This window comes from Scyliorhinus canicula, chromosome 4 (assembly GCF_902713615.1).
Source record: "Scyliorhinus canicula chromosome 4, sScyCan1.1, whole genome shotgun sequence".
Taxonomy (NCBI): domain Eukaryota; kingdom Metazoa; phylum Chordata; class Chondrichthyes; order Carcharhiniformes; family Scyliorhinidae; genus Scyliorhinus; species Scyliorhinus canicula.
Window position 1 is genome coordinate 94,633,497 of NC_052149.1, and position 23,969 is coordinate 94,657,465.

Genomic DNA, 23,969 nt, shown 5'->3' on the forward strand with positions numbered 1-23,969 from the left:
CATTGTGCGATCGCGATCGGCTGAAGCGAGGGGGGGGGGTTACGGGCGCGATAGCGGCAACCATTCGGGACTGGCACACCGCTGCAAAGTGGCCTTTCTTGCCACAAGCTTTGCAGGTCGCGGTGCGGGCTGGGCAGCACTGACGGGGATGCTTCTGCTGACCGCAGAAGTAGCAGCGGCGACCCGCAGGGTGCACGGTGCGGCGAGCAGCGCAGGCGTAGTGCGCGGGGGCGGCTGCTGGGGGGGCCGGTGGCGGGGTCCACGAGGGGTAGGACGGGTGGGCCGGGGGGGGCCAGCGGGGTAGGATCGCGCATTACGGGAGGTGGCTGTCATTGATAGCGCCAGAGTCTTTGTAGCCGCGAGATTGAGAGGAGCCCCTTCCAGCAGTCGTTGCCGGATGGGGTCCGATGCAATGCCCGTAACAAAGGCATCCCGCATGAGTAAGTTTGAATGTTCCGTGGCTGTGAGGGCCTGGCAGTCGCAGTCTCGTACTAGAGGTATAAGGTCCCTCCAGAAGTCCTCAATCGACTCACCCGGCTGTTGGACGCGAGTAGAGAGTAGATGTCTCGCAAACAGGGTGTTCGTCGACTGTGCGTAGTTCTCTTTGAGCAGTTCCATGGCCCGGGTGTAGGTAGGCGCGTCTCGAATTAGCAGAAACACACTGGAGCTGAGTCTTGAGTAAAGAAACTGTCGTTTCTGAGCCTCCGAAGGTGGAGGGTCCGCTGAAGAGATGTAGGCCTCGAAAACTGCAAGCCCACGAACAAAGTCTTTCCTGGCGTGGGGCGACTGTGGATCCAGCTGCAGGCGGTCAGGTTTAATCCTGATGTCCATGGTGTAAGGAAAATCTCACTGTAATAAATTGTGGCGCTAACAATTGTACACAAAGACTCGAGTGATGTACAAGAGAGGCTTTATTACAGTGAAATGCTATTCCTCCGGCGGCAGCTGTAGAATAGTATCTCAGTGAAACTTACGAATATTTATACAGCTCCCTGTGGGCGGAACTAGCCGGCAGGGGCTTACCGGAAAACCTGTAATACAGGTACGGCCATACATCCCCCTACTGCAAGCACACATATATACAGTGGTTGGATCACCAAACCAGCCCAGGGAGTGGCAAAGCCAATGAGAGCTGCTTGACTGGGGACAGTCAGCGAGCACAAGAGTGATGAGTGAACAGGGCTTGGTACAAGCACCTGGACAGAAAAGGTTTGGAAAACCTCAAGTATGCCTGTGGCTGGCTGGCCAGGAAGGCATTGGAAGAGTTAATCCTGGACCCAACAGAGTATTAGTTGGGTATTTTAAGAAGGTCATTATTTACTGAAAGTAGGCTCATTATTAAATTTGAACACGGTAGTTTCGTACTCACTTTAAATATATACCAGGCATACCTTTTTTAAGCGAGGACAAATCATTTCTCAGTAAGCTGAGATAATGATGACACACACATCATTAATATTGTTCTCTGAATGCCATACCACAGTGTATCTCATGGTCAGGTTACCACAGAAACCAAAACCTTAAATACACTCTAAACCAACAGCAAAATGGGAAAGGAATAATAAATGCTTCTTCTTCTCCACTCTCTCTTTATTACCATTGACAACAAGAAGATATTTTTAACCGCCAAAGGTCTGGAACATATTAATAACAGATAGACAACCTTAGACAATAATATTTCAGGCACTCCAGGGAATAGCAAGCATTTGTCCTAATTCTTGATTAAATTAATGCCTTCCTTGGCTTCAGTAAGGTTAAGGAGTACAATTGACTGCCAATTAAATAGTAAAGGGAACATTTCCTGCACTGCAAACTCAACTTGCAGCAAAAGCACAGAGCAGCAAACAGGATAGCAACAAACTAAATTAGCTTACACACTCTTCTACTATGTGAGCATTGTCCTATCTTTTTAATGCCTTGGTTAAACTGCATTCTTGGTGCTATTTTGACAGTCTTTTATTGATATCAAATGAACAGTATAGTGGAGTTCATTAGGATGGAGGAGGAGAGAGGAGACAAAGACCTTAGGGTCACTCTATCCATGCAAAAGAATCAGGCTCCAGGAACTCTGCACTTTTAAATGATTTGGCCATGAAATGTTCATAATGTGCATCACTCCTCTGCTAAGTTGAGTTCTACAATCCATAATCTTAATGTTTCATTCATTGCTACTTTTCCAGGAGTGCCCACTTTGAAGATGCTCTGCTCTTCTCCCCGATTGGGTTTAGATTTCCATTTGCCTTTTCTACCCTGTTTACCTCATTATTTTCTTTGTTCCCTTCGCCTGGTTGTTCCTCCACCCACCTGCCCCCATTTTTCACTTGCTCCATCATCCTTCAGTTCTGATGAAAGGCCATTAAATGAAATGTTGGACGTGATCTGCTGGCCACATTGTGCCTGAAGGTCAGCGCACCACGGTGCAATATGACCAGTAAATATCAGGAGACCCCGCTCCTGTGATCTACCCAGCTCACTACGCCTTGTGAGATCTAACATAAAAACTCGCAAAATGCCGCGATGTGAATCCAGCCCATTGTAGGCGGGATCACACTTTGACAAATCTGCATATTGGAGCGAGACAGCTGGTCTCACTCTAACATGCAGTTCACTGGGGTAACAGAGGTGTTGGGATCTATCCCCTTTGCCTCAGAGACTCTGAGCACTATTCAGTACTGGTCTCCACAAACAGGGACCAGATGGAACAGCACTCGTGGGAGCATCCCAGGGGATTGGAGGCCATCAGGTGCTTGCCCTCTTGGAAAGGTGGTACTCTGGCACTGCTGGTGCCAGCCAGCCTGGCACCCTGACATTGCCATCTGGGTGGCAACCTGTCATTGCAAAGGTGCCCAGGTGACAATGCCAGGGTGCCAAGCTGGTATTGCCAAAGCACCAAGCTGGCTTTTAAAAAATTTTTAAAATATATTTAGAATACCCAATTATTATTTTTCCAATTAAGGGACAATTTGGCGTGGCCAATCCACCGACCCTGCACATCTTTGGGTTGTGGGGGTGAAACCCACGCAGACACGGGGAGAATGTGCAAACTCCACACGGACAGTGACCCAGGGCCGGGATTCAAACCCAAGTCCTCAGCGCCGCAGTCCCAGTGATAACCACTGTGCCACCGTGCTGCCCCTGGCATTTTTTTATTGACAGGGATCGGGCCCGGGAGTGTCATGTGCACATGAGGTGGGGGTTCCGAGGACCCCCAAATAGGTGAGTTGCGGCTTTTGGGGGGGGGGGGGGTTCAGGGGTCGAGAGATCAAAAACCATTTAAAAATGGCATCTCGATCATTCCCTGCACCCGAGAGTTCTGGCGAGCGGGGTTACTCAGTGCAGGAAAAGGGACTAAGTGTGGCCTCGGGCGCGTGCTCCCTGCTGAGGCCCTATATCTAACCGGAGACGCGTTAGATAGCGTTTTGTTTCTCATTGCTGCGAGCGCCGGGAATCATTCAGCTAAACGTGCCTCTGGGATGCTGTTCTCATTTGGTTAAATCGGGCCCGTTAACTCTGTTCTGTGCTCCACAGATATTGACAGACCTGCTGAGTATTTCCTCATTTTCTGATTTTATTTCTCTGACCAGAACCTTCATAGAATCTGTTCAGAGAAAACACAGTCCCTCATTTCACAAGAAGGTTAATGTTGCCCTGAGGATCAAAAAGGCCCACAAAAACGTTCATGCTGCGCCTAAAATTGTTATTGTTGGAGCATTTGTTGTATGTGTGTTGATCAAGGTGAAGCATATTAGATAGGGATGAATGTAAGTACTGGCATTGACCAGTTTTGCTGAAAGGCCTGTTTCTGTGATTTAATAGTAATTCAAAAGGAAAAGATAATCCTCCTACAACCTTTAGACATTTAGAACTGTTGACTGGTACAACGTTTGTGAACTTAAAACACAAAATAGCAGGTCAGGCAGTTGACTCCAGCATCTCAAAATTTAACAATTTTGAAAATGATTGACTGCCCCTCATCTCTTTATTGACATTTAACAAGTTATTGGAGGCAGATTTTAATTGCATGTGTGTGCAATTTTCATTTTCCTCATTCAGAAATGATGATGAAAGTGTAACCATGGCCGCACAGCTCCTCAGTCACACCGTCAATCAAACCAGAAATTCCTCACGTATGGGACTGATGAGATAATGGGTGTTTTCATATTCTTAATGTCCACCACATTACGTTCATTGCCACACAGAAACTCTCTTCCCTTTCTGCAATGCTATAGTAAAAGTGATCGTCACCTGTTAGACTTGCCAACATTCATGGTTTTTTTCAAGTTTACGACTTAAAAATAAGGCATCATGGGTAATTCAAGTACGGTTAGAAATGCAGTGTTATTCTGAAGAATGAGTATATTGTTGTTTTGAACTCATATCTCAGTAGTAAACCAGATGAAAACTGTGCAATTTTTGGTATTTTTATTTAAAGGCAGTTTCTTGCAAAACCATTGGGCGGATTCTCCAAAATGGCGGCGACCCGATCGTAGGTCTGATGCCCCATTCTCCACCCCTGCGCCAAGCGCGATTTCGGCGCAGATGCTTAGAGAATCCTGGCCATTATCTTTAGAGCCATGGACCTGGATTTTTCTCTAATCATAGTTCCTAAAGGCAACAAATCTACTACCATCGATAATTAGTGACGAACATCACTGCTGCTAATTGCCAGAATGGATTGTGTCCGCAAAATCTGTTGTCCCTTCTTTTGGTCTCAGTCCACAGCAGAAATTTAGAAGTTGCCACAGTGATAAAGATTGTGAAAATTCCCCAAGCTCCTTAAAATGCAATTTAAGTAAATTCTCACATTTGGTGTCCTGAGACACCATTACCAGGTTTACAAAACACAGCAGCCAGCCCAAACCTGCTCAAATAGAAAGATAAGTCACAGAGATTTGTATACAAAGCAGATAGCAAAATGTAAATGTCCCCACAGTCCCACAGGCTGTTCACCCCTTTGAGGGGAAGAGCTGACTGGTAGTGATTTAACCTGAGGGACACCATACCTCATGCGAGAGGCAAGGTTGAGAAGGCGGGCCTTCATGAATAACCTCAACCAGTAGGGGAATTGAACCCGCGCTGTTGATGTCACTACACATCACGGGCCAGCCATCCAGCCAACTGAGATAAACGACACCCAAAAGCAGATAGCACTATTGTTTCAACTAATGTTTCTTCTCTTCCCTCTCATCAGATGTTGCCCGTATTTCCTTTAAGTTGGCTGTCACTCCCCCCCATCAAAAAAAAACAACACTTGACCCCCCTTTGTTCTTGTAAACTACTGTTGTATCTCCAACCTCCCTTTCCACTCCAAAGTTCTGGAATCTGCTGTCACCTCCCACATTTGTTCTCATCTTTCCTGGAACTGAAATCGCTTATTGTCACAAGTAGGCTTCAAATGAAGTTACTGAGAAAATCCCCTAGTCACCACATTCCGGCTCCTGTTTGGGAGGCTGGTACAGTAATTGAACTGTGCTGCTGGCCTGCCTTGGTCTGCTTTAAAAGCCAGCGATTTAGCCCTGTGCTAAACCAGGAACTGCATGTTTGAATCCATAGAATCAGATTCTTATCACAGCACCAAAACATTATCAGAGTCACAAATGAAATCCTACTTGACTGTGACAAAGGTAAACTTCCCCCTCCTCATCCTCCTCAATCTGGCTGCAATCTTTGACAGCTTAACGACACCAGCCTCCTCCAAAGCCTCCCTACTGTGGTCCAGCTGGGCACGACTGCGGGTTCCATTCTCATCTGTATAACCGCAGCCTGGGAATCACTTGCTTCTCTTCCGGCTCTGGTGACTTTACCTCTGGTGTCCCCGAAGGGTAAATCCTTCACCCCCTCCTGTTTCTCATGTACTTGCTGCCCCTTGGCGACATCACCCGTAGGCACAGCTTTAGTTTTGTATGCATGTATGCTGACCACACCCAGCTCTACCCCACCACCATCTCAGTCAACTCCTGCACTGTTTTGAAATGATCAGACTGATTATCTAAATCCAGCTCTGCATGAGTTTCCTCCAACTAAACATTGGGAAGACCAAATTCATTGCTTGGGTGCCCGTTCCCATTCCAAACTCCGGTCCCTATCTGCTGACTCAATCCAACTCCTTGGCAGCATTTTTAAATTAATCCAGTCTTTGTAACCTTGGTGTCACATTTGATCCAGCAATTAACATACAGTCATGTGTGTATAGGGAGTACAGTAGTGGACTGAGCACACATCCTTGCAGGGACCCCGGTGTTGAGGACTATTGTGGAGGAGGTGCTGTTGCCTATCCTGACAGATTGCGGTCTGTTGGTGAGGAAGTCCAGGATTCCAGCTGTACAGGAAGGGGTCACCTCCAAGGTTGCAGAGTTTGGTTATTGGTCTTGTTGGGATAATGGTGTTGAAGGCGGAGCTGTCGTCGATGAACAGCAGTCTACATAGGTGTCCTTGGTGAGATGTTCGAGTGTTGATTATAGAGCCTGGGAGATAGCATCTGCTGTGGACTGGCTGCGGTGATAGGCAAACTGCAGTGGATCGAGACCGTCTGGGAGGCTGGCAGTAATCTGTCTCATGACGAGCTGCTCGAAGCATTCATGTAACAGACGTTAGGGCCACAGGTCAGTAGTCATTGGGCAGGCTACCTTGTTCTTCTTTAGTACTGGTATTATGGTGGTGTTCTTGAAGGAGATGGGGACCTCGGAGCGGAGGAGTGAGGTGTTGAAGATGTCTGAGAATATACTCGCCAGCTGCTCTGCGCAGGCTCTGAGTCCTCGCCCAGGGAATCCGTTGGGGCCCGTCGCTTTCCACCGATTCACTTTCAAGAAGGCAGCTCTAACCTCTGAGGCTGTAATAGTGGATATGGGTGTGTCCAGGGCTGTTGGGGCGAGTGGCACTAATACATTGGCTGACTGCTCAAAGCGGGCATAGAACTTGTTTAATTCATCAGGTAGGGATGCTCCAGCCCCAGATATGCCACCTGGCCTTACTTTGTAGCCTGTGATCTCGTGTAAGCCCTGCCATAGTCGTCGTGCATTAATATCATTGGCCTGGGAGTCTAGTTTGATGTGGTATTGTATTTTTGCATCCTGATGGCTTTCCGTGCATCGTACCTGGATTTCTTATATAGGTCAGGGTCGTCAGACTTGAACGCCTCTGTCTGGAACTTCAGTAGGGAGTGAACCCTTTGGTTGAGCCAGAGTTTCCAATTGGGGAACACCCATATTGTCTTCTTTGGTACATCGCCCTCGACACACTTACTGATGAAGTCTATGATGGTGGTTGCATACTCGTCCAGATTATCGCTTTGGCCTTGATAACCACCTTAAGGGCTGCCCAAGTGTACAAGGTGAGATAGACTCACTTTTATTAAATTTAATATATTCCCCGATAGTGGTGGACATGCATTCACAAAATCTCATGTCCGCTAATAATACCATATCCAAACTTTGTGGCGGGCCCGGGAAGAGACCTGATTCTAGTGCCAAATCAACAAAATGAGGGGCATGGCCTAAAATCACAAACGGCGAGTAACCCCATCTCCTCCACAAAAGAGAGGAGAGGCCTATCCATCAAAAAAAGTCAATATATGAGGAATCTGGTGTACATGGGAGAGAAAAAAGAAAAACCTTTATCACCCGGGTGCAAGAAGCACCACAGATCTGGCCCCACATATGTTCCATGAAAAACAACAATGCCCTGACCACTCTTGATGGAGTCAGAGGTTTGGGCCTAGATCAACCCAGCATGGGTTCCAGAACACAGTTTAAATCACCACCCAAAATAAACTGTGAATCCAAATCGAGGATGGATGCCATGCAGCTATTAATAACATCCGTGTTGTCCCAATTTGAGCATAGATATAACCAGGACAACCGAGGTGCCCGCCAAATATCCAGACAATAACATGTCTCCAATTGGGGGTCAGCCAAGATCTTAGTGGCAGAAAACTGAACGCATTTATTGACTAATATTGCCGCTCTCCAAGGCCTACTAATAAGCCCAAGTGAAAAGCTTGATCCACCCACCCCTTCCGCAACCTTGCCTGACCCCTGACCCGCAAGTGAAACTCTTGCAGAAACACCAAGTTGGCATCTAATCTCTTAATGTGAGCAAATACCCTCGAACTTTTCACTGGGCCATTCAAACACCTGACATTCCAGGTGACCAACCGAATTGGGGGACTCCCACCGTTTGATCTGGAGTCAGCCATTTCCACCAAAAGGGATATCCAACAGTTACATAGAAAGTACAGCAACCAGGCCCTCCCAAGATGGCTGACAAACCCATTAACAAGGTTAAACAAAGAAAAATCTGCCGTTACTGTCGGCAAACTACCCCTATCCCCCCTTCCCCCCACTCCTCACCCTCAGACACTACTCCATCCAAACACACATATAGAAAACAGCAAGGCGAACACAAAATAATTCTACTCTAACTCAATTCTACTCTAATAACTCTAACTCAAATCTGAACAAAAACACTAAGCTCATTGTATGAAACAGAACTATTTTACTGAGCTGCAGTCAACCCCTCAACGCGGCTCCCGTTAGCTAACTCTTCAGCTAGCTGGGGGAACCCCCAGGGTGATGAAAAATGCTTACAGAAAGAAAACACACAATGTATAAAAACCGTTTAAACATATTACTCCAACAGGAAGCTATATATTTCACAACGGTTCGAACAAAAACCCACACAAAACTAAACCTAAGTCCAACTTGTAAAAGCTTCAACCTCAACAAGAACAGAAAAATGCAAACATAAATAAGGAACCGCATCTATTCCCCATATCAACATGCTCATCTCTAATATCTGAAAACCTCAATCACCCCACGTTCAATCCATGCTTCTTTACAAAGGAATCTCCCTCCTCTGGTGCATCAAAAAAAGTATTTTTCCTCAAAAGTCACTCTTAGCCGCGCCGGGTACACCACCCCGAACCAAACTCTGCTTTTGTACAGGGTTGTCTTGGCTTTTGTGATTGTGTCTTACTTCTTTGCCAGCTCCGCTCCCAAGTCTTGGTAAAACCTGATGGTGTGGCCTCCACATTCGTAGTCGCGATGCTCCCTTGCCCATCTCCAGACCCGCTCTTTTTCTTTGAAGCTGTGAAACCTCACGATTACTGCTCTAGGTGATTCAGTGTGTCCGGTGTGCTTGGTACAGCTCAACAGGAGATGTGAGTCCACCCTCCCCCACCATCTTCCCAAAAATCTCCTCAAATACTCTTTGGGAGTGGGAATTCCATCCCCTCTGGCAGCTCCACAATTCGGATGTTTTGCCTCGTGGAAAGCTTCCCCAAATCATTCATTTTGCTCTTCAGCGATGTATTCGCTTCGGCCATCAAAGACATCTCTGTTTCCAAAAAGGCAATTTGGTCACTATGCCTCGAAAGGGCCACCTCCATGCCTTGTATCGTGACTCCATGTACCTTTACCATTTTGTTGCTTCTCTCCAACGCCAAATGAATGGGAGCCAATGTTTCTTCCACCGATTTGCGGAGATCCACAGATACAACCTACCAGTGTTTGTTCAATTCTGTCGCGAAAGTTATCAAAAGCCAACTCGACTGTTAGTGGAGTGGTCGGAATCCCAAAAACTGCCTCCACCATTTTTTCCACCGCCAAGCCCCGAGAGGCCTCTGACTCTGCCAATGAACTTTCAGCCTTTTTTTCCTCTGGATTTTCTGGGCATTTCCTTATCCCATTAATATGTATAAAACTACAGCAGTTATTAAGAGGGATTTTAATCTACATGTTGATTGGTTTAACCAGGTCAGTCAAGGTAGCCTTGAGGAGGAAGGAGTTTATAGAATGTATCCGCGATAGTTTCCTAGAACAGTATGTAATGGAACCTACGAGGGAACAAGCGGTCCTAGATCTAGTCCTGTGTAATGAGACAGGATTGATTAATGATCTCATAGTTAGGGATCCTCTCAGAAGGAGCAATCACAATATGGTAGAATTTAAAATACAGATGGCGGGTGAGAAGGTAAAATCAAACACTGGTGTTTTATGCTTAAACAAAGGAGATTACAATGGGATGAGAGAAGAGCTAGCTAAGGTTGACTGGGAGCAAAGACTTTATGGTGAAACAGTTGAGGAACAGTGGAGAACCTTCCAAGTTGTTTTTCACAGTGCTCAGCAAACATTTATACCAACAAAAAGGAAGGACGGTAGAAAGAGGGTAAATCGACCGTAGATATCTAAGTAAATAAGGGAGAGTATCAAATTGAAAGAAAAAGCATACAAAGTGGCAAAGATTAGTGGGAGTCTAGAGGACTGGGAAATCTTTAGGGGACAACAGAAAGCTACTAAAAAAAGCTATAAAGAAGAGTAAGATAGATTATGAGAGTAAGCTTGATCAGAATATATAAACAGATAGTAAATTTTTCCACAAATATATAAAACAAAAACGAGTGGCTAAGGTAAATATTGGTCCTTTGGAGGATGAGAAGGGAGATTTAATAATGGGAGATGAGGAAATGGCTGAGGAACTGAACAGGTTTTTGGGTTGGTCTTCACAGTGGAAGACACAAATAACATGCCAGTGACTGGTGGAAATGAGGCTATGACAGGTGAGGACCTTGAGATGATTGTTATCACTAAGGAGGTAGTGATGGGCAAACTAATGGGGCTAAAGGTAGACAAGTCTCCTGGCCCTGATGGAATGCATCCCAGAGTGCTAAAAGAGATGGCTGGGAAATTGCAAATGCACTTGTGATAATTTACCAAAATTCACTAGACTCTGTGGTGGTCCCGGCAGATTGGAAATTAGCAAACGTGACACCACTGTTTAAAAAAGGAGGTCGGCAGAAAGCGGGTAATTATAGGCCAGTTAGCTTAACTTTGGTAGTAGAGAAAATGCTGGAATCTATCATCAAGGAAGAAATAGCGAGGCATCGGGATGGAAATTGTCCCATTGGGCAGATGCAGCATGGTTTCATAAAGGGCAGGTCATGCCTAACTAATTTAGTGAAATGTTTTGAGGACATTACCAGTGCGGTAGATAACGGGGAGCCAATGGATGTGGTATATCTGGATATCTTTTGCCAAGGTGCCACACAAAAGGTTGCTGCACAAGATAAAGATGCATGGCATTAAGGGTAAAGTAGTAGCATGGATAGAGGATTGGTTAATTAATAGAAAGCAAAGAGTGGGGATTAATGGGTGTTTCACTGGTTGGCAATCAGTAGCTGGTGGTGTCCCTCAGGGATCAGTGTTGGGCCCACAATTGTTCACAATTGACATAGATGATTTGGTGTTGGGGACCAAGTGCAAGGTGTCCAAGTTTGCAGACGAAACTAAGATGGGTGGTAAAGCAAAAAGTGCAAAGGATACCGGAAGTCTGCAGAGGGATTTGGATAGGTTAAGTGAATGGGCTAGGGTCTGGCAGATGGAATACAATGTTGACAAATGTGAGGTTATCCATTTTGGTAGGAATAATAGCAAAAGGATTATTATTTAAATGATAAAATATTAAAACATGCTGCTGTGCAGAGAGACTTGGGTGTGCTAGTGCATGAGTCGCAAAACGTTGGTTTACAGGTGCAACAGATGATTAAGAAGGCAAACGGAGTTTTGTCCTTCATTGCTCGAGGGATGGAGTTTAAGACTAGGGAGGTTATGCTGCAATTGTATAAGGTGATAGTGAGGCCACACCTGGAGTATTGTGTTCAGTTTTCATCTCCTTAACTGAGAAAGGACGTACTAGTGCTGGAGGGTGTGCAGAGGAAATTCACTAGGTTAGTCCCAAAGGTTGAGGGGTTGGATTACGAGGAGAGGTTGAGGCTCTGTGACGACCACGGCTGAGGGTCTTGACATCATTCCCTAGTCAAACTAGGATGGCACGTGGCAGAGTGGTTAGTTAGCACTGCTGCCTCATGGCGCCAAGGAACTGGGTTCGATCCCGGCCCCGGGTCCCTGTCCTTGTGGAGTTTGCACATTCTCCCTGTGTCTGCTTTGGTCTCACCCCTACACCGCAAAGATGTTCAGTTTTGGTCTCCTTACCTGAGAAAGGATGTACTGGCACTGGAGGGTATGCAGAGGAGATTCACTAGGTTAATCCCAGAGTTGAGGGGGTTGGATTACGAGGAGAGGTTGAGTAGACTGGGACTGTACTCGTTGGAATTTAGAAGGATGCGGAGAGATGTTATAGAAACTATAAAGTTATGAAGGGAATAGATAGGATAGGTGCGGGGAGGTTGTTTCCACTGGCAGGTGAAAGCAGCACTAGGGGGCATAGCCTCAAAATAAGGGGAAGTAGATTTAGGACTGAGTGCAGGAGGAACTTCTTCACCCAAAGGGTTGTGAATCTATGGAATTCCTTGCCCAGTGAAGCAGTTGAGGCTCCCTCATTAAATGCTTTTAAGATAAAGATAGATAGTTGTTTGAAGAATAAAGGGATTAAGGGTTATGGTGTTCGGGCCGGAAAGTGGAGCTGAGTCCACAAAAAATCAGCCATGATCTCACTGAATGGCAGAACAGGCTTGAGGGGCCAGATGGCCTACTCCTGCTCCTAGTTCTGATGTTCTTATGTTCTAAGCGAAAAGGGCTAAAAGTGCAGAGTCCTAGCAGGAGCCACCTCGTGCACGTCTTCCCCCTCCAAAACACCATCGGAAGTCTCATCCTTGTTTTCAAGTCCCTCCACAACCTAATGGCCCATTCATATCTCTGTAACCTCCTCCAATCCCACAACGCTCTGTGATATCTGCGCTCCTCTAATTTTGGCCTCTTGTGCATTTCCAACCATAAACTTTGGTGGCTGTGCCTTCAGCTGCTTTGGCCTCAAACTCTTGAATCCTCATTCCCCACCCCTACACCTTGTTTTCCTCCTTCAAGATACTTCTTAAAATTACATATTTGACCAAGCGTTTGGTCACCTGCTCTAATATCTCCTTCTGCTGCTCAGTGTCATCCTTTGTAATTTTCCTATGTTGCACCTTGGGATGTTTCATTATGTTCAAGACACTAATAAATCTAGATTTTTTTTAAAAATCTTTGCAAATAGAGGAGGGAGGTTAGAATATACACTGCTGGGCTCGATTACAACTCTGTATAAGTAGTAGTGATCTTAATTCATTCAAACCTATCTGATTACACAAGAGTTAAAATCAGGCCCAGTTAATGAGTTTTGAGTGAATTAAAATCCCACCAACCATATCCAGAATATGTGAGTTATGTGGAATCTTCCAGTCAGCCTCCAGTTTCACGACACAAGGAGGAAGGCATAGAGGCCAATGCCCCAACCAGGCCAATGGACTCTCCCTGTCTGACTGTGCTGCAGCTTTGGCTGCCATGTGAAGAGATTTTTCAAGGCCCTGAAAGCCTAACTGTCACCTTTAATGAGTCAGGAAATGGATCACCATGTCAACTAAGGCTGCACCTTGGTCAAAATGCGAATGAGCAGCAGTGTTTAGCACTGCTGACTCACAGCGCCAAGGACCCAGCTTTGATTCTCACCTCGTGTGACTGTCTGCGCGGAGTTTTCATTCTCCCCGTGGTTGCGTGGGTTTCCTCCAGGTGCTCCTGTTTCCTCCCACAGTCCAAAGCTATGCAGGTTAGGTGGATTGGCCATGATAAATTGCCTCTCAGTGTCCAAAGGTTAGGGGGGGGGGGGGGGGGGGGGTTGAGGTCTAGATAGGGTTCTCTTTCAGAGGGTCGGTGCAGATTCGATGGGTCAAATGGCTTCCTTCTGCACTGAAGTGATTCTATGAAATTTATGGATTCTAAGAATTGCCGCCGGGGGTGGCTTCAGGACCCAGAAACAGTGTCAGCTCATGTTTCCTGCTACTAAAGCAAAAATTCAGTCCAAGCTCTTGAAAGTTCCCACTTCCAACAGATAAAAAATACTTGAATGGCAGTAAAGTGCTTGATGGTCTCGACCGTTCCCTTGCTTTTTTTTAACGCTTTTTCTTTTACACTCTTTCTTACTTTTTCCCCCTCTTTCATGCAGAACATCCACATTTCGGTGAAATTTCGAAGTGGTAGTTAGTTGTAATACATTACCAGTGTGAGACCAATAGGTGCAGGGTGTAAAGTGCATCTGGCAGTACCCGAGTTCTGCTGTGAGTGTGAATCATTCCCTCTAACAGCCAGGAGATGGCAAAATACCAGTGTAATCCCACCATATGCAGAACTCCACTACCTGGCAATAAGTGTTTGATGTTTTGAAAATGCAAGCATTTGCATTTACTTGCTGAAATGTTAAAAATCAACGCTGTTCACATTTTCAAAGTCTACTAGTTTGACTGTTGCCATCAGAGCAGAAAGGATAATTGAACTTAAGTAGAATACAATTTAAAGGTAAAATTTGGGTTAGAAAAATGATTTAAATATGGGAAGGGGACAACATGGACTCCTGAAACTGTAATTTATTATTTTCACAGTGTATGCTTCATAAATTCACATGAGGAGGGTTGGATCCAGTGTTATTGTTTTATTTTAACAAGGGATAATGGCAGTATGTATTAGTGAGCTGTTCTGTTTCCAGTAGGTAGTAGCTGGCTGAGAGCGGCTGGCGATAGGAGCCGGCTGCTCCCATACGAGCAGTATCTGGACTGTCTTTGTTGTTCCCAACAACAGTGAGGTATCACAGTTATCGGAATCCCTATAAATTTGGACGGGGGCCTCTGATCAGCACCATCGGAGAGAGCCAGCAGACAGGGGAACATGACCAGTCACTCACAGGGAATCCATCAGCTTTTACAAGCAGAGAAACGGGCCAAAGAAAAGTTAGAGGAAGCCAAGAAGAGTGAGTAAATGGACCAATAATTGTTGGTTCACATAATGAAAAGTATTTTCAGTACAACGTGGAATCAAAGTACAAAGTGTTAAAGACTCTTAATAATCAGAATGATTTTGATTGTGCTAAAAAGAGTTGGCAAATTGTGCATTTCATTTCACTTCATTTAGCTTCAAATTTAGGACTTGTACCTATGTACTGGTCATAACCTGAGATCCTTTACAATGTTGAAACTGTTCCACTTGGGAGTGAAATGAAGATCATGGGCGGGATTCTGTGATCCTGACGCTAAGTGTTGACGCCATCGGAAACGCCGTTGTTTTTCTCGACCGCATCAACACGGCCTCAGGATCAGCAATTCTGGCCCCTACAGGGGGCCCGGCACGGCAGTGGAGCGGTTCACACTGATCCAGCTGCTGATCCCGGCGTCAACTGGGCACCGCGGGATCCGTGCATGCGTAGTGGCACCGGTGCCAACGTGCGCATGCGCAGTGGCTTCCTTCTCCGCACTGGCCCTGGCACAACATGGCGCAGGGCTGTAGAGGCCGGCGCGGAAGAAAGGAGGCCCCCAGCCAGAGAGGCCAGCCCGTCGATCGGTGGGCCCCGATTGTGGGCCAGGCCTCATCGGAGGCCCCCCCACCCCGGGGTCGAACCCCCCTCCCCCCCCTCACCCCCCCCCACTGGCCGCCCCCCGACCCTTCCACGACGAGGTCCCGCCGCTCGGCAGGTGTGGACAGTGCCGGCGGGACGTGGCTTTTTTACGATGGCCGCTCGGCCCATCCCGGACTGAGAATCGGTGGGGGGTGGGGGGGGGGCGTGTAGAGTGGCCCTCGACCAGCGCCGTGCCAACCACCCCGGCGTCAATGGCGCCAATTCTCCGCTCTGCGGAGAATCGAATGCCGGCGTCGGGGCGGCGTGGCGCGGCCCCGGGCTGAGAGAATCTTGCTCCCAATGTGAGAGGTGACATGCCATGTCACGGATGCTTCCGAGCTCTGAGCACACTGTGCTGGAGAAGACATCGCAAACAATGAATAATTTAGGGGCAATCTCAGTTTCCTTTGCTCACACTGACAGTATTGGTTGTGTCACCAACTGAAATTCTGCCTGCGGCAAGCTCAGGGTAAACTGTAGTGTCCTACACAGTTACAATTTGCACGGTACCCAGGCCAGTGCAAAGCTGTAAAATCATCGGCTTTTCTGGACCGATATCCGGCATAGAAAACAGTGTAAGTCTCGGTATTTTTCCACGTGGAGCACCTAGGCCCAAGTCAGGTCTTCACACCGGGCAGACTCTAATTCAGTGCTTCGCAAGATCATTACAGGTGAGGATGGCCATTTAGTCCGTCTGAATGACTCCATTCAGAAAAATCTGACTCTCTCCCTTCATTGGTTCTAAATGGTTCTGGGGTTTCGCCACTGGCACCATCTGGAAGTCTGTTCGGTGCATTTAGCCCTCCCTGTGTGAATAAACAGCACAGAATTTTATCCACATTAACAAGGGGACCATTTTATTTCTCATGTCCAAACCCCCAGTTGTCCTATTCTTTAATCTAAAAGCAACAGGAATTTATTGTCAAATGTTTTTTTCCTGCCCCTATTCAAGACACTGCCTCCTGCTGGGGTTCGGGCTTTATAGGTGCCAAGAACCCAGCTGTATCTCACAGAGCCAAGACACTGAGCATTGGCAGGTTATCTGTCTGTAAGGGTGGAGGTAGTGGAGGAGGTGGTGGAGGGGAGGGGAGGAAATCACAACAGAGGCCGAACTTGTTCTCCACTCGCAGCAGCACTTCCTTCTCCCGTTGTGTCGAGCTCAGCAGGGAATTTCTGGCTCGGTTCCTCCAGCCAGAATTTCTCTGCTGATCATTGTCCTACTGGAAAAATAAATGCTGGTGCCTGGATGTCAAGCGAGGCCGGGCACGCTCCAGTTTTCAGCACCCCTACTGCCAGTTTGGCTGAGAACCACCACCTCAGCAGCAAGTACAAGTCAAAGCTTGGACCATCTGGTCTTATGTGGCTCCATTATTCGGCTGCCTTTACTAAATGAGCCCATTGTGGGGGGGGGGGGGGGGGGGGGGGGGGGGGCGAGGGGGAGGCACAGCAGACAATTTTAAGTCACGTTTCCTTTGTCTTCCCAAGGTTGTGTTTTTACTATTTTTTTTTTATTTAACATTTTAAATGTTGAACATTTATTTTCCTCTGAGATCCAGAGAGAGTTACACTTCCCTCAAGCTTGGCTCCAAGTCAACTAGACTAGGACCTAGAGTAGTGAGCTATCATCTCTATCACTGAAGCATTTGGGGTTAGGTGGGACTGGAATGTGCTCAAAATATATTAAATACCTAATTCAGATAACTGCTCAATGTCAGGTTGTTTGTGATGGAACTATATCAATCTTACTTCAAATTACATGGTGTGGAGATGCCGGCGTTGGACTGGGGTGAGCACAGTGAGAAGTCTTACAACACCAGGTTAAAGTCCAACAGGCTTGTTTCAAACACTAGCTTTCGGAGCACTGCTCCCTCCACAGGTGAATGAAAGGTATGTTTTACCTCTTCATTCACCTGAGGAAGGAGCAATGCTCCGAAAGCTAGTGTTTGAAACAAACCTGTTGGACTTCAAATTACAGTCACAGGCATTAGAAATCTATTTTCAGAGTATCCCTACAGTGCACAAGATGGCCACTCAACCACACTGACCCTCCAAAAGAGCACAGTACCCAGGTCCTCCCCCACGGCCACCCTATCCCCATAACCCGACCTGCACATATTTGGACACTGAGGGGCAATTTATCATGGCCAATTCACCTAACCTGCACGTCTTTGGGAGAAACCCAGTGCACCCGAAGGAAACCACGCAGACACAGGGAGAATGTGCAAACTCCACTCAGTCGCCCAAGGCTGGAATCAAACCCGGGTCCCTGGCACTGTGAGGCACTAACCACTGTGCCACCCTATGTGTAAGAATACTTATCAGTGCAGGGAGAGAAACAAACCTGTGTTTCTGATCACTCGTGCAGCTCCCACATAAAATCTAAATATTGAAAGGAACAGCATTTAAGATTTCGTACTCTGTGTTGAAGGGAAACCAAAATGAAGGAGTCACACTTGGACAGTCCAATTCCCCTGGTAAATCTTCCTCATGTCCCCTTTGCTATGCTCAAGCAGGCTGATCCAGTGAGCTCAAACGGTTCAGGGCTCTCTTTTGCACAGTGAGAGAATCCAAATAAATAAATAACCATGTCAACATACACATGTGACATCAATTAAAATGATCTGTACATGTCAGATTAATACAATAATGTTTCCTGCAAGGAAATTATTAAAAATCCACAGAAAGTGCATTATGGATCTGGATTGTTTACTGAGGTCTGTCTGATCTTCCAAATGTGCATGTGTTCAGTATTAAACTCTGAAGTTGAATGTGGCCATTTGGGATTAATTCCCAAATTGGCCACTTGATTGATCTGGACCATATTTGTTATAGATGAGCAAGTTACCACAGTAAATCCTTCCATGCTCTCCCATGGCTCAAGCAATGTTTGCATGGCAATTAATGGGATTAGACTAGACTTCCACCTCTTGTTCCATCTGAATTATATTACTGAAATGCAGTCTTCCCCACGTGTGTGAGATCAAGGCTGTGAAGGCTTGCTGACTGTGTCTGTCACAAAACAAGGAGTGGATCTTTTACAGATCATGGAATGGAGTATGTCTCATTATTTGATTTTTTTCAAAATTCATTCATGGATAAACATGTATTGGCCGTCCCTATTTGTCCTGGAGAAGGCGATGGTGGGCTGCCTTCTTGAACTGCTGCAGTCCATATGATGTAAGTACACACAGTGCTGTTAGGCAGTTCCAGGACTTTGACCCAGTGACTGTGAAGGAACTATGATGTATCTTCAAGTCAGGGTAGTGAGTGACTTGGAGGGGAAATTCCAGATGGTGGTGTTCCTAGTTTTCTGCTCTCCTTGTCCTTCTAGATGCTAGCGGTCACGGCTGTGGAAGGTGCTGTCCAAGAAGCCTTGGTGAGTCCCTGCATCTTGTAGATGGTACACACTGCTGCCACTGTGCATCGGTGGTAGAGGGAGTGAATATTTGTAGACGGGTTGCTAATCCCAAGCAGGATGCTTTGTCCTGGATGGTGTCAGGCTTCTTCATTGTTGTTGGAGCTACATCCATCCAACCAGTTGGAGACTATATGGCATGCCTATTATATCCATGGTATGCACAGTCTTCATTTAAAACATTGGGCGAGATTCTCCCATCTGGGGAGAAATCGTAAGGCTGGCGTCAAATCCGGGCGGGTTTGACGCCAGCATCCCCCTTCCCGACCGGGAACCGATTCTGGTCCCCGGTCGGGGCTAGCAGCCCGATGCCGTAAGCTCCGGCATCACGGGCTTAACGAATTTCGTTAAGCCCGCTTGCCCGAGTTAGCGCCGGCTGACGCGTCATATGACGTCAGCCACGCATGCGCGGATTGGAAGACTCCAACCCGCGCATGCGCGGATGACGTCATCGCGTATTTGCGCGAAACCCGCGCATGCGCGGATGACGTCATCGCGTATTTGCGCGAAACCCGCGCATGCGCGGGCCGGGATGCCCCTCAGCCGCCCCGCGAATTGATACTGCGGGGCGGCGGAAGGACAAATAGTGCGCGGGCAGCGGGCCCGCTGCCCGCGATCGGTACCCACCGATCGCGGGCCCATGGCACCCTTGGCACGGCCGTGGTACAGCCGTGCCAATCGGTGCCATGGTTATAAAATGCGAGTGTTTACGGCCGTTTTTACGAATGGCCAGACCAGATGTGTTTGCCGTTCGTAAAAACAGCCGTAAAGGGCTGGGAACTCGGCCCATCTATCACTGTGAATCGCTGCCGGCCGTAAAAAAACGGCGGCAGCGATTCGTGTCGGGAGTTGGGCGTGGGGGGGGGGGGGAGAATAGCAGGAGGGCGTCGGAACAGCGTGGCCGTAAAATTTTACGAGCCACGCTATTCTCCGCACCGTCGGGAGTGCGTAGAATCTCGCCCATTATTTTTGAAAATCTGTAAAGAACATTTTTTTATTGGAATGGATACTGTCCAAAGCACAAGATCAGCCTTCTGGAGAAGTGAAAGCTGCAGAAGAATTTATCCTGAAACAAAGACGATATTCGGCTGGGTAGTCTACAACTAGAGGGTCATAAACCTAGAATAAGGGGTCAGCCGTTTAGTACTTTAGTTGAGGAGAATTTTCTGCACTCAAAGTGTTCTACACTCTTTGAAATTCTCCAGACCAGGGAGCTGTGGACGATTAGTTGTTAAGCATATTTAAGATAGAGATCGACAGGTTTTAGAATACTAGGGGCATTAAGGGATAGAAGGATGTTACAGGGTTGCACAGTGATTAGCACTGCTGCCTCACAGCGCCAGGAACCCGGATTCAATTCCAGCCTTGGGTGAATGTCTGTGTGGAGTTTGCACATTCTCCCCATGTCTGTGTGGTTTCCTGTGGGTGCTCAGGTTTCCTCCCACAGTCCAAAGATGTGCAGGTTAGGTGGATTGGCCGTGATACAATTGCCCTTCGTGTCCAGGGATGTACAGGTTACGTGAGGTTACAGGGATAGGGTGGAGGAGTGGGCCTGGTTAGGGTGCTCTTTCAGAGGGCCGGTGCAGACCTAATGGGCCGAATGGCCTCCTTCTGCACTGTACAGATTCTATGAACAGAGATCGATGTAGAGTTGAGATAGAAGATCAGCCATGAGTGTATTGAATGGCTGAGCAGGCTTGAAGCACCATTTGGCCTTCTCCTGCTCCTATTTCTGCTGCTTAAATCGCAATATACAGCAGTTAAAGTCAAAACATACAGAACACTAAGCAGGTAATAATAGTTTGTCACATGTGACAACTTCTCAGAGTATGTCTGAACTCACCCTCTAACGAGGATCCTGAATTGCATGGTAAAGTTAGACGAACGTTTGGAATGGGATCTTGTTAATGCAAGACTGGCCTGTGTCACCCTGTGGAAGAAATAAGAACATGTTTCAAAATGTTTGTATTTTATAACTCCCTTAACCCCCCCCCAACAATCCTCTCACCTCAGGAGCTAGAAATTCAGGCGTAAATCCCCAGCTTTGCCTGTTTTGGGGTTTCGGACTAAAGCACCGATCTAATAAGCCATTGCAAACCCCGCTAGTGTGACCGGTTACACACGTAACCCATGCTCACTGATTCCTGCAGTGGTTTCTGACAGGCCGCCACCATTACTCCGACTGTTGTGCAGAACATATAAAGAAGACCCTATACTACATCACCAAACATCACTGCTACAGATTACTGCAGCTCAGAAGAGTAATGGGGAATTCGAAAATAAACAGCAGCAACCTTCTACAATTAGATTTTGTAGCTGGAAACCTAATAAAAATCATGCACAAAAAATTGAATGCAAGCAGCATCCATGAAATCATTGAAAAGAAATCATTCTAGACATCGGACAACATACCTCACATGTGCCTTATTAATCAGTCCAGCTTCATTCGACAGCTTCATTCTTTGCAATCCATCGATTCTCTTTGTGTGAAATCTGCTATTAGATTTGTGGCACGATTGGTATGAAACACTTATCAGGCATTTTCTTTGTGAACCTTGCTTCTAGGGAAAGGAAGGCGGCTGAAACAAGCAAAGGATGAGGCTCAAGCTGAGATAGATCAATATCGTCTGCAAAGGGAGAGAGAGTTCAGACAAAAGCAAGACTCGGTGCGTATTAATGCAAACGAGTGGATTTGTTTTAATCGCTGCCTCCTTTGTAAACTAGGTTGAATGAGCCATATTGTTAGAATCAATGGTAAGAAATGTAAAGTCCCTGCACACGGTTCCTTCTTAAGTAAAATAATTGTGGCAAAGAGCAATGAGATTTAACACACGGCTTAATAGCAATGACCAAATAACAGATTTGTGGAGCTCTTCTCTGCTTCACAAGTGGAGACATTATTGAATCTAACTGCAAGCCACAAATCAGAGCCCACTCTATGTCATGATTTTATGTTTTGACAATATCATAAATATGTTAAGGTTCCCAAAGTAGCAGACCATATCTCAAACATCCAGAGGATCCAATTCCGATGAATCCTATGGGATTATGCTTGCTGCTGCTCCCCAGTGCTAGCCCTATTGAGTTATGCGAGATTGGTGCGCAGACATCAGTGTGCAATGTGTAGGACCCAGTTACTATCATCTAGGTACAGAATGCTTCAAATCGCTTGGCGGAGCAGCTTCCTGAGCCAGTGAGAATTGAGGATGTCACCTCCTCAGGGCCCATCTTGGTGTCACGGGTCCTTAATGGGACAACTGCAGTTTATGGTAGGCGCTGTTTTCTGGTAGGTTTTGCTGGGATCCTGCTGGAATTAGAACATAGAACATAGAACAGTACAGCACAGAACATCGCAGGAGTCCAGCAGGAAATCCCAAGGAAACTTGGGCCATGCAGGTTTCGAAAATGTTTCAGAAAAGATACACTCATAATTGTCCAGGGTAAAAGAGTTGTGTGTGTTGTGGCATAATCAAGGCCAGACTGAGCAATAAATGCCCAGCATTTATATTTTGTTCAATGTGACATCAGCCAATGCTGTCAATGAGCTGTCACTATTGGACATGTCTCTCTGCTTGATAGACAAGGAGTGATGGCAGACAGAGTTTCCACTTTACATGGCTACACATATGCCAAGGTATATATGCATAGATGCTGCATGAGAACATATTAAGTTTGCCTCAGATAGCCTCACTTACCCAGTAATATACTACAAATGGTCGTTCGGCCCCAAACATAAAGCAGGCCATCTTGTGTATGGAACTCTAACACCCATGGTATCTTAACCACTGTGATCAGGAGATGAGTAGGGAGAGGGAGAAAGCTGGAGGGAGTTTAACTGGAACCGTCAATATGTTCACTGTAAACATCCCCACGCCAAGAATTGTGTCCAAAATGATTCCAGTGGAAAAACCCAGTGACGCGGCCTTCTGTTAACAATAAACATGTCTCTGTTTTATCTTAGATCATGGGATCTCAAGGTAACCTTTTAGTCAAAGTGGATGAGCAAACCAAAGCAAAAATCAATGGGCTCGTAAGCAACCATGAACAGAATAGCGAGAAGGTTTTGCAAGACCTCTTGGGGATGGTTTGTGAAATCAAACCAGAAATCCATATTAATTTTAGAGAAGCTGGTTTCCATTGACTGGAGAATCAATGGTGAATTAAACTTATCAAACTTTGGATAATACATGTTTTTAATGAAAAGCTATGATGTCACTCTGACGTTTTAATTGTTTTTTGAGTACACACCTTGAGATATTTTCCTACATTAAAGGCATGCTATAAATGCAAGTAGTTGTTGCTGGTTTATACCTTCACCCCTTCTCCAGTTAGTGCCAGGGTCCATAACAACTCTTTCAAACAGGAGGTAATGTCAGTCGCAGATATCTAAACGTCTGCCACCTAAGGTGCGCTTCCTTCACCCAATAGGATCAGAGGTACAGGAATGATCTTTCAGATCCCCGAGTCTATTCCACCACTCAAAGAGGTTATGTCTGGTCGGTATCTCAATCCAGAAGATGCCCTGAGTGATGAGGAAAAAAATCTGCTACTCTCCAAAACCTGCTGATCTTTAGTTTGATCTAAGGGAACCTGACAAATACCAGCAAACCGAGTCACAAAGGGAAGTTTTGTTTCATGTCATTTGAAATTCAGATTCATCTTTAGTCTCAATATGAAGACTTCCAGTTCTGATGTATTAAGATTACCTGATCACAAAATTACCTATATCTTACAATAATTTACCTATAAATCAAATTCACTGAACAGTTTAATTAGAAATGATTAACATTGAGAGAAACTGCCCTCGTACATCTTACTGTATGCAAGACATAAGAAATATGTGCCTCAACCTTGTGCCTAATGATTTTGGTCCACATTTGACATTCAATAAATTGTTACTTTAAAACTTGCACGTCTTGATTTTTTTTTAGGATTTGTTTTCCAAAATTTCAATTTGATTCTCTTTAGGTGTTTGTATGGTTGGAATGTTGCCGGGTTCAGTTCCCAGAATCTGTGTTATCCTCTTGCACTTCGAGCCACACTTCCAAGTAGTGACAGATTGTACATTTTCTGTGCTCTGCGTGATCACAGTTTGACGCATTTGATATCAATGCAACTGGGCAAAATTTCTACGTTTGATATCGACCAATGGATGTGCCTTTAGGGAAGTCACTTTATTTCA

At 46.2% G+C, this 23,969-nt stretch overlaps 2 protein-coding genes across 10 annotated transcripts in view; one reads left to right on the top strand and one right to left on the bottom strand.

The window, feature by feature from the left end:
* ptprc (protein tyrosine phosphatase receptor type C) overlaps positions 1-21,362 on the bottom strand; it is a 452,107-nt gene extending 430,745 nt beyond the window's left edge. For all 9 annotated transcript variants that reach the window (XM_038794843.1, XM_038794839.1, XM_038794836.1 and 6 more), the window contains exons 1-2: positions 21,200-21,362; positions 20,631-20,717 (exon numbers count right to left, since the gene is read on the bottom strand). The gene's annotated coding sequence lies outside the window, so the exon portion shown is untranslated. The remainder of the gene's footprint in view (positions 1-20,630; positions 20,718-21,199) is intronic.
* LOC119964818 (V-type proton ATPase subunit G 3-like) lies at positions 14,517-23,697 on the top strand. The gene is made up of 3 exons (XM_038794848.1): positions 14,517-14,730; positions 21,353-21,453; positions 22,749-23,697. Exons 1-3 carry the CDS (start codon positions 14,649-14,651, stop codon positions 22,926-22,928), a joined length of 363 nt encoding a protein of 120 aa, XP_038650776.1. The 5' UTR covers positions 14,517-14,648; the 3' UTR covers positions 22,929-23,697.
* The last annotated feature ends 272 nt before the right edge of the window (positions 23,698-23,969 follow it).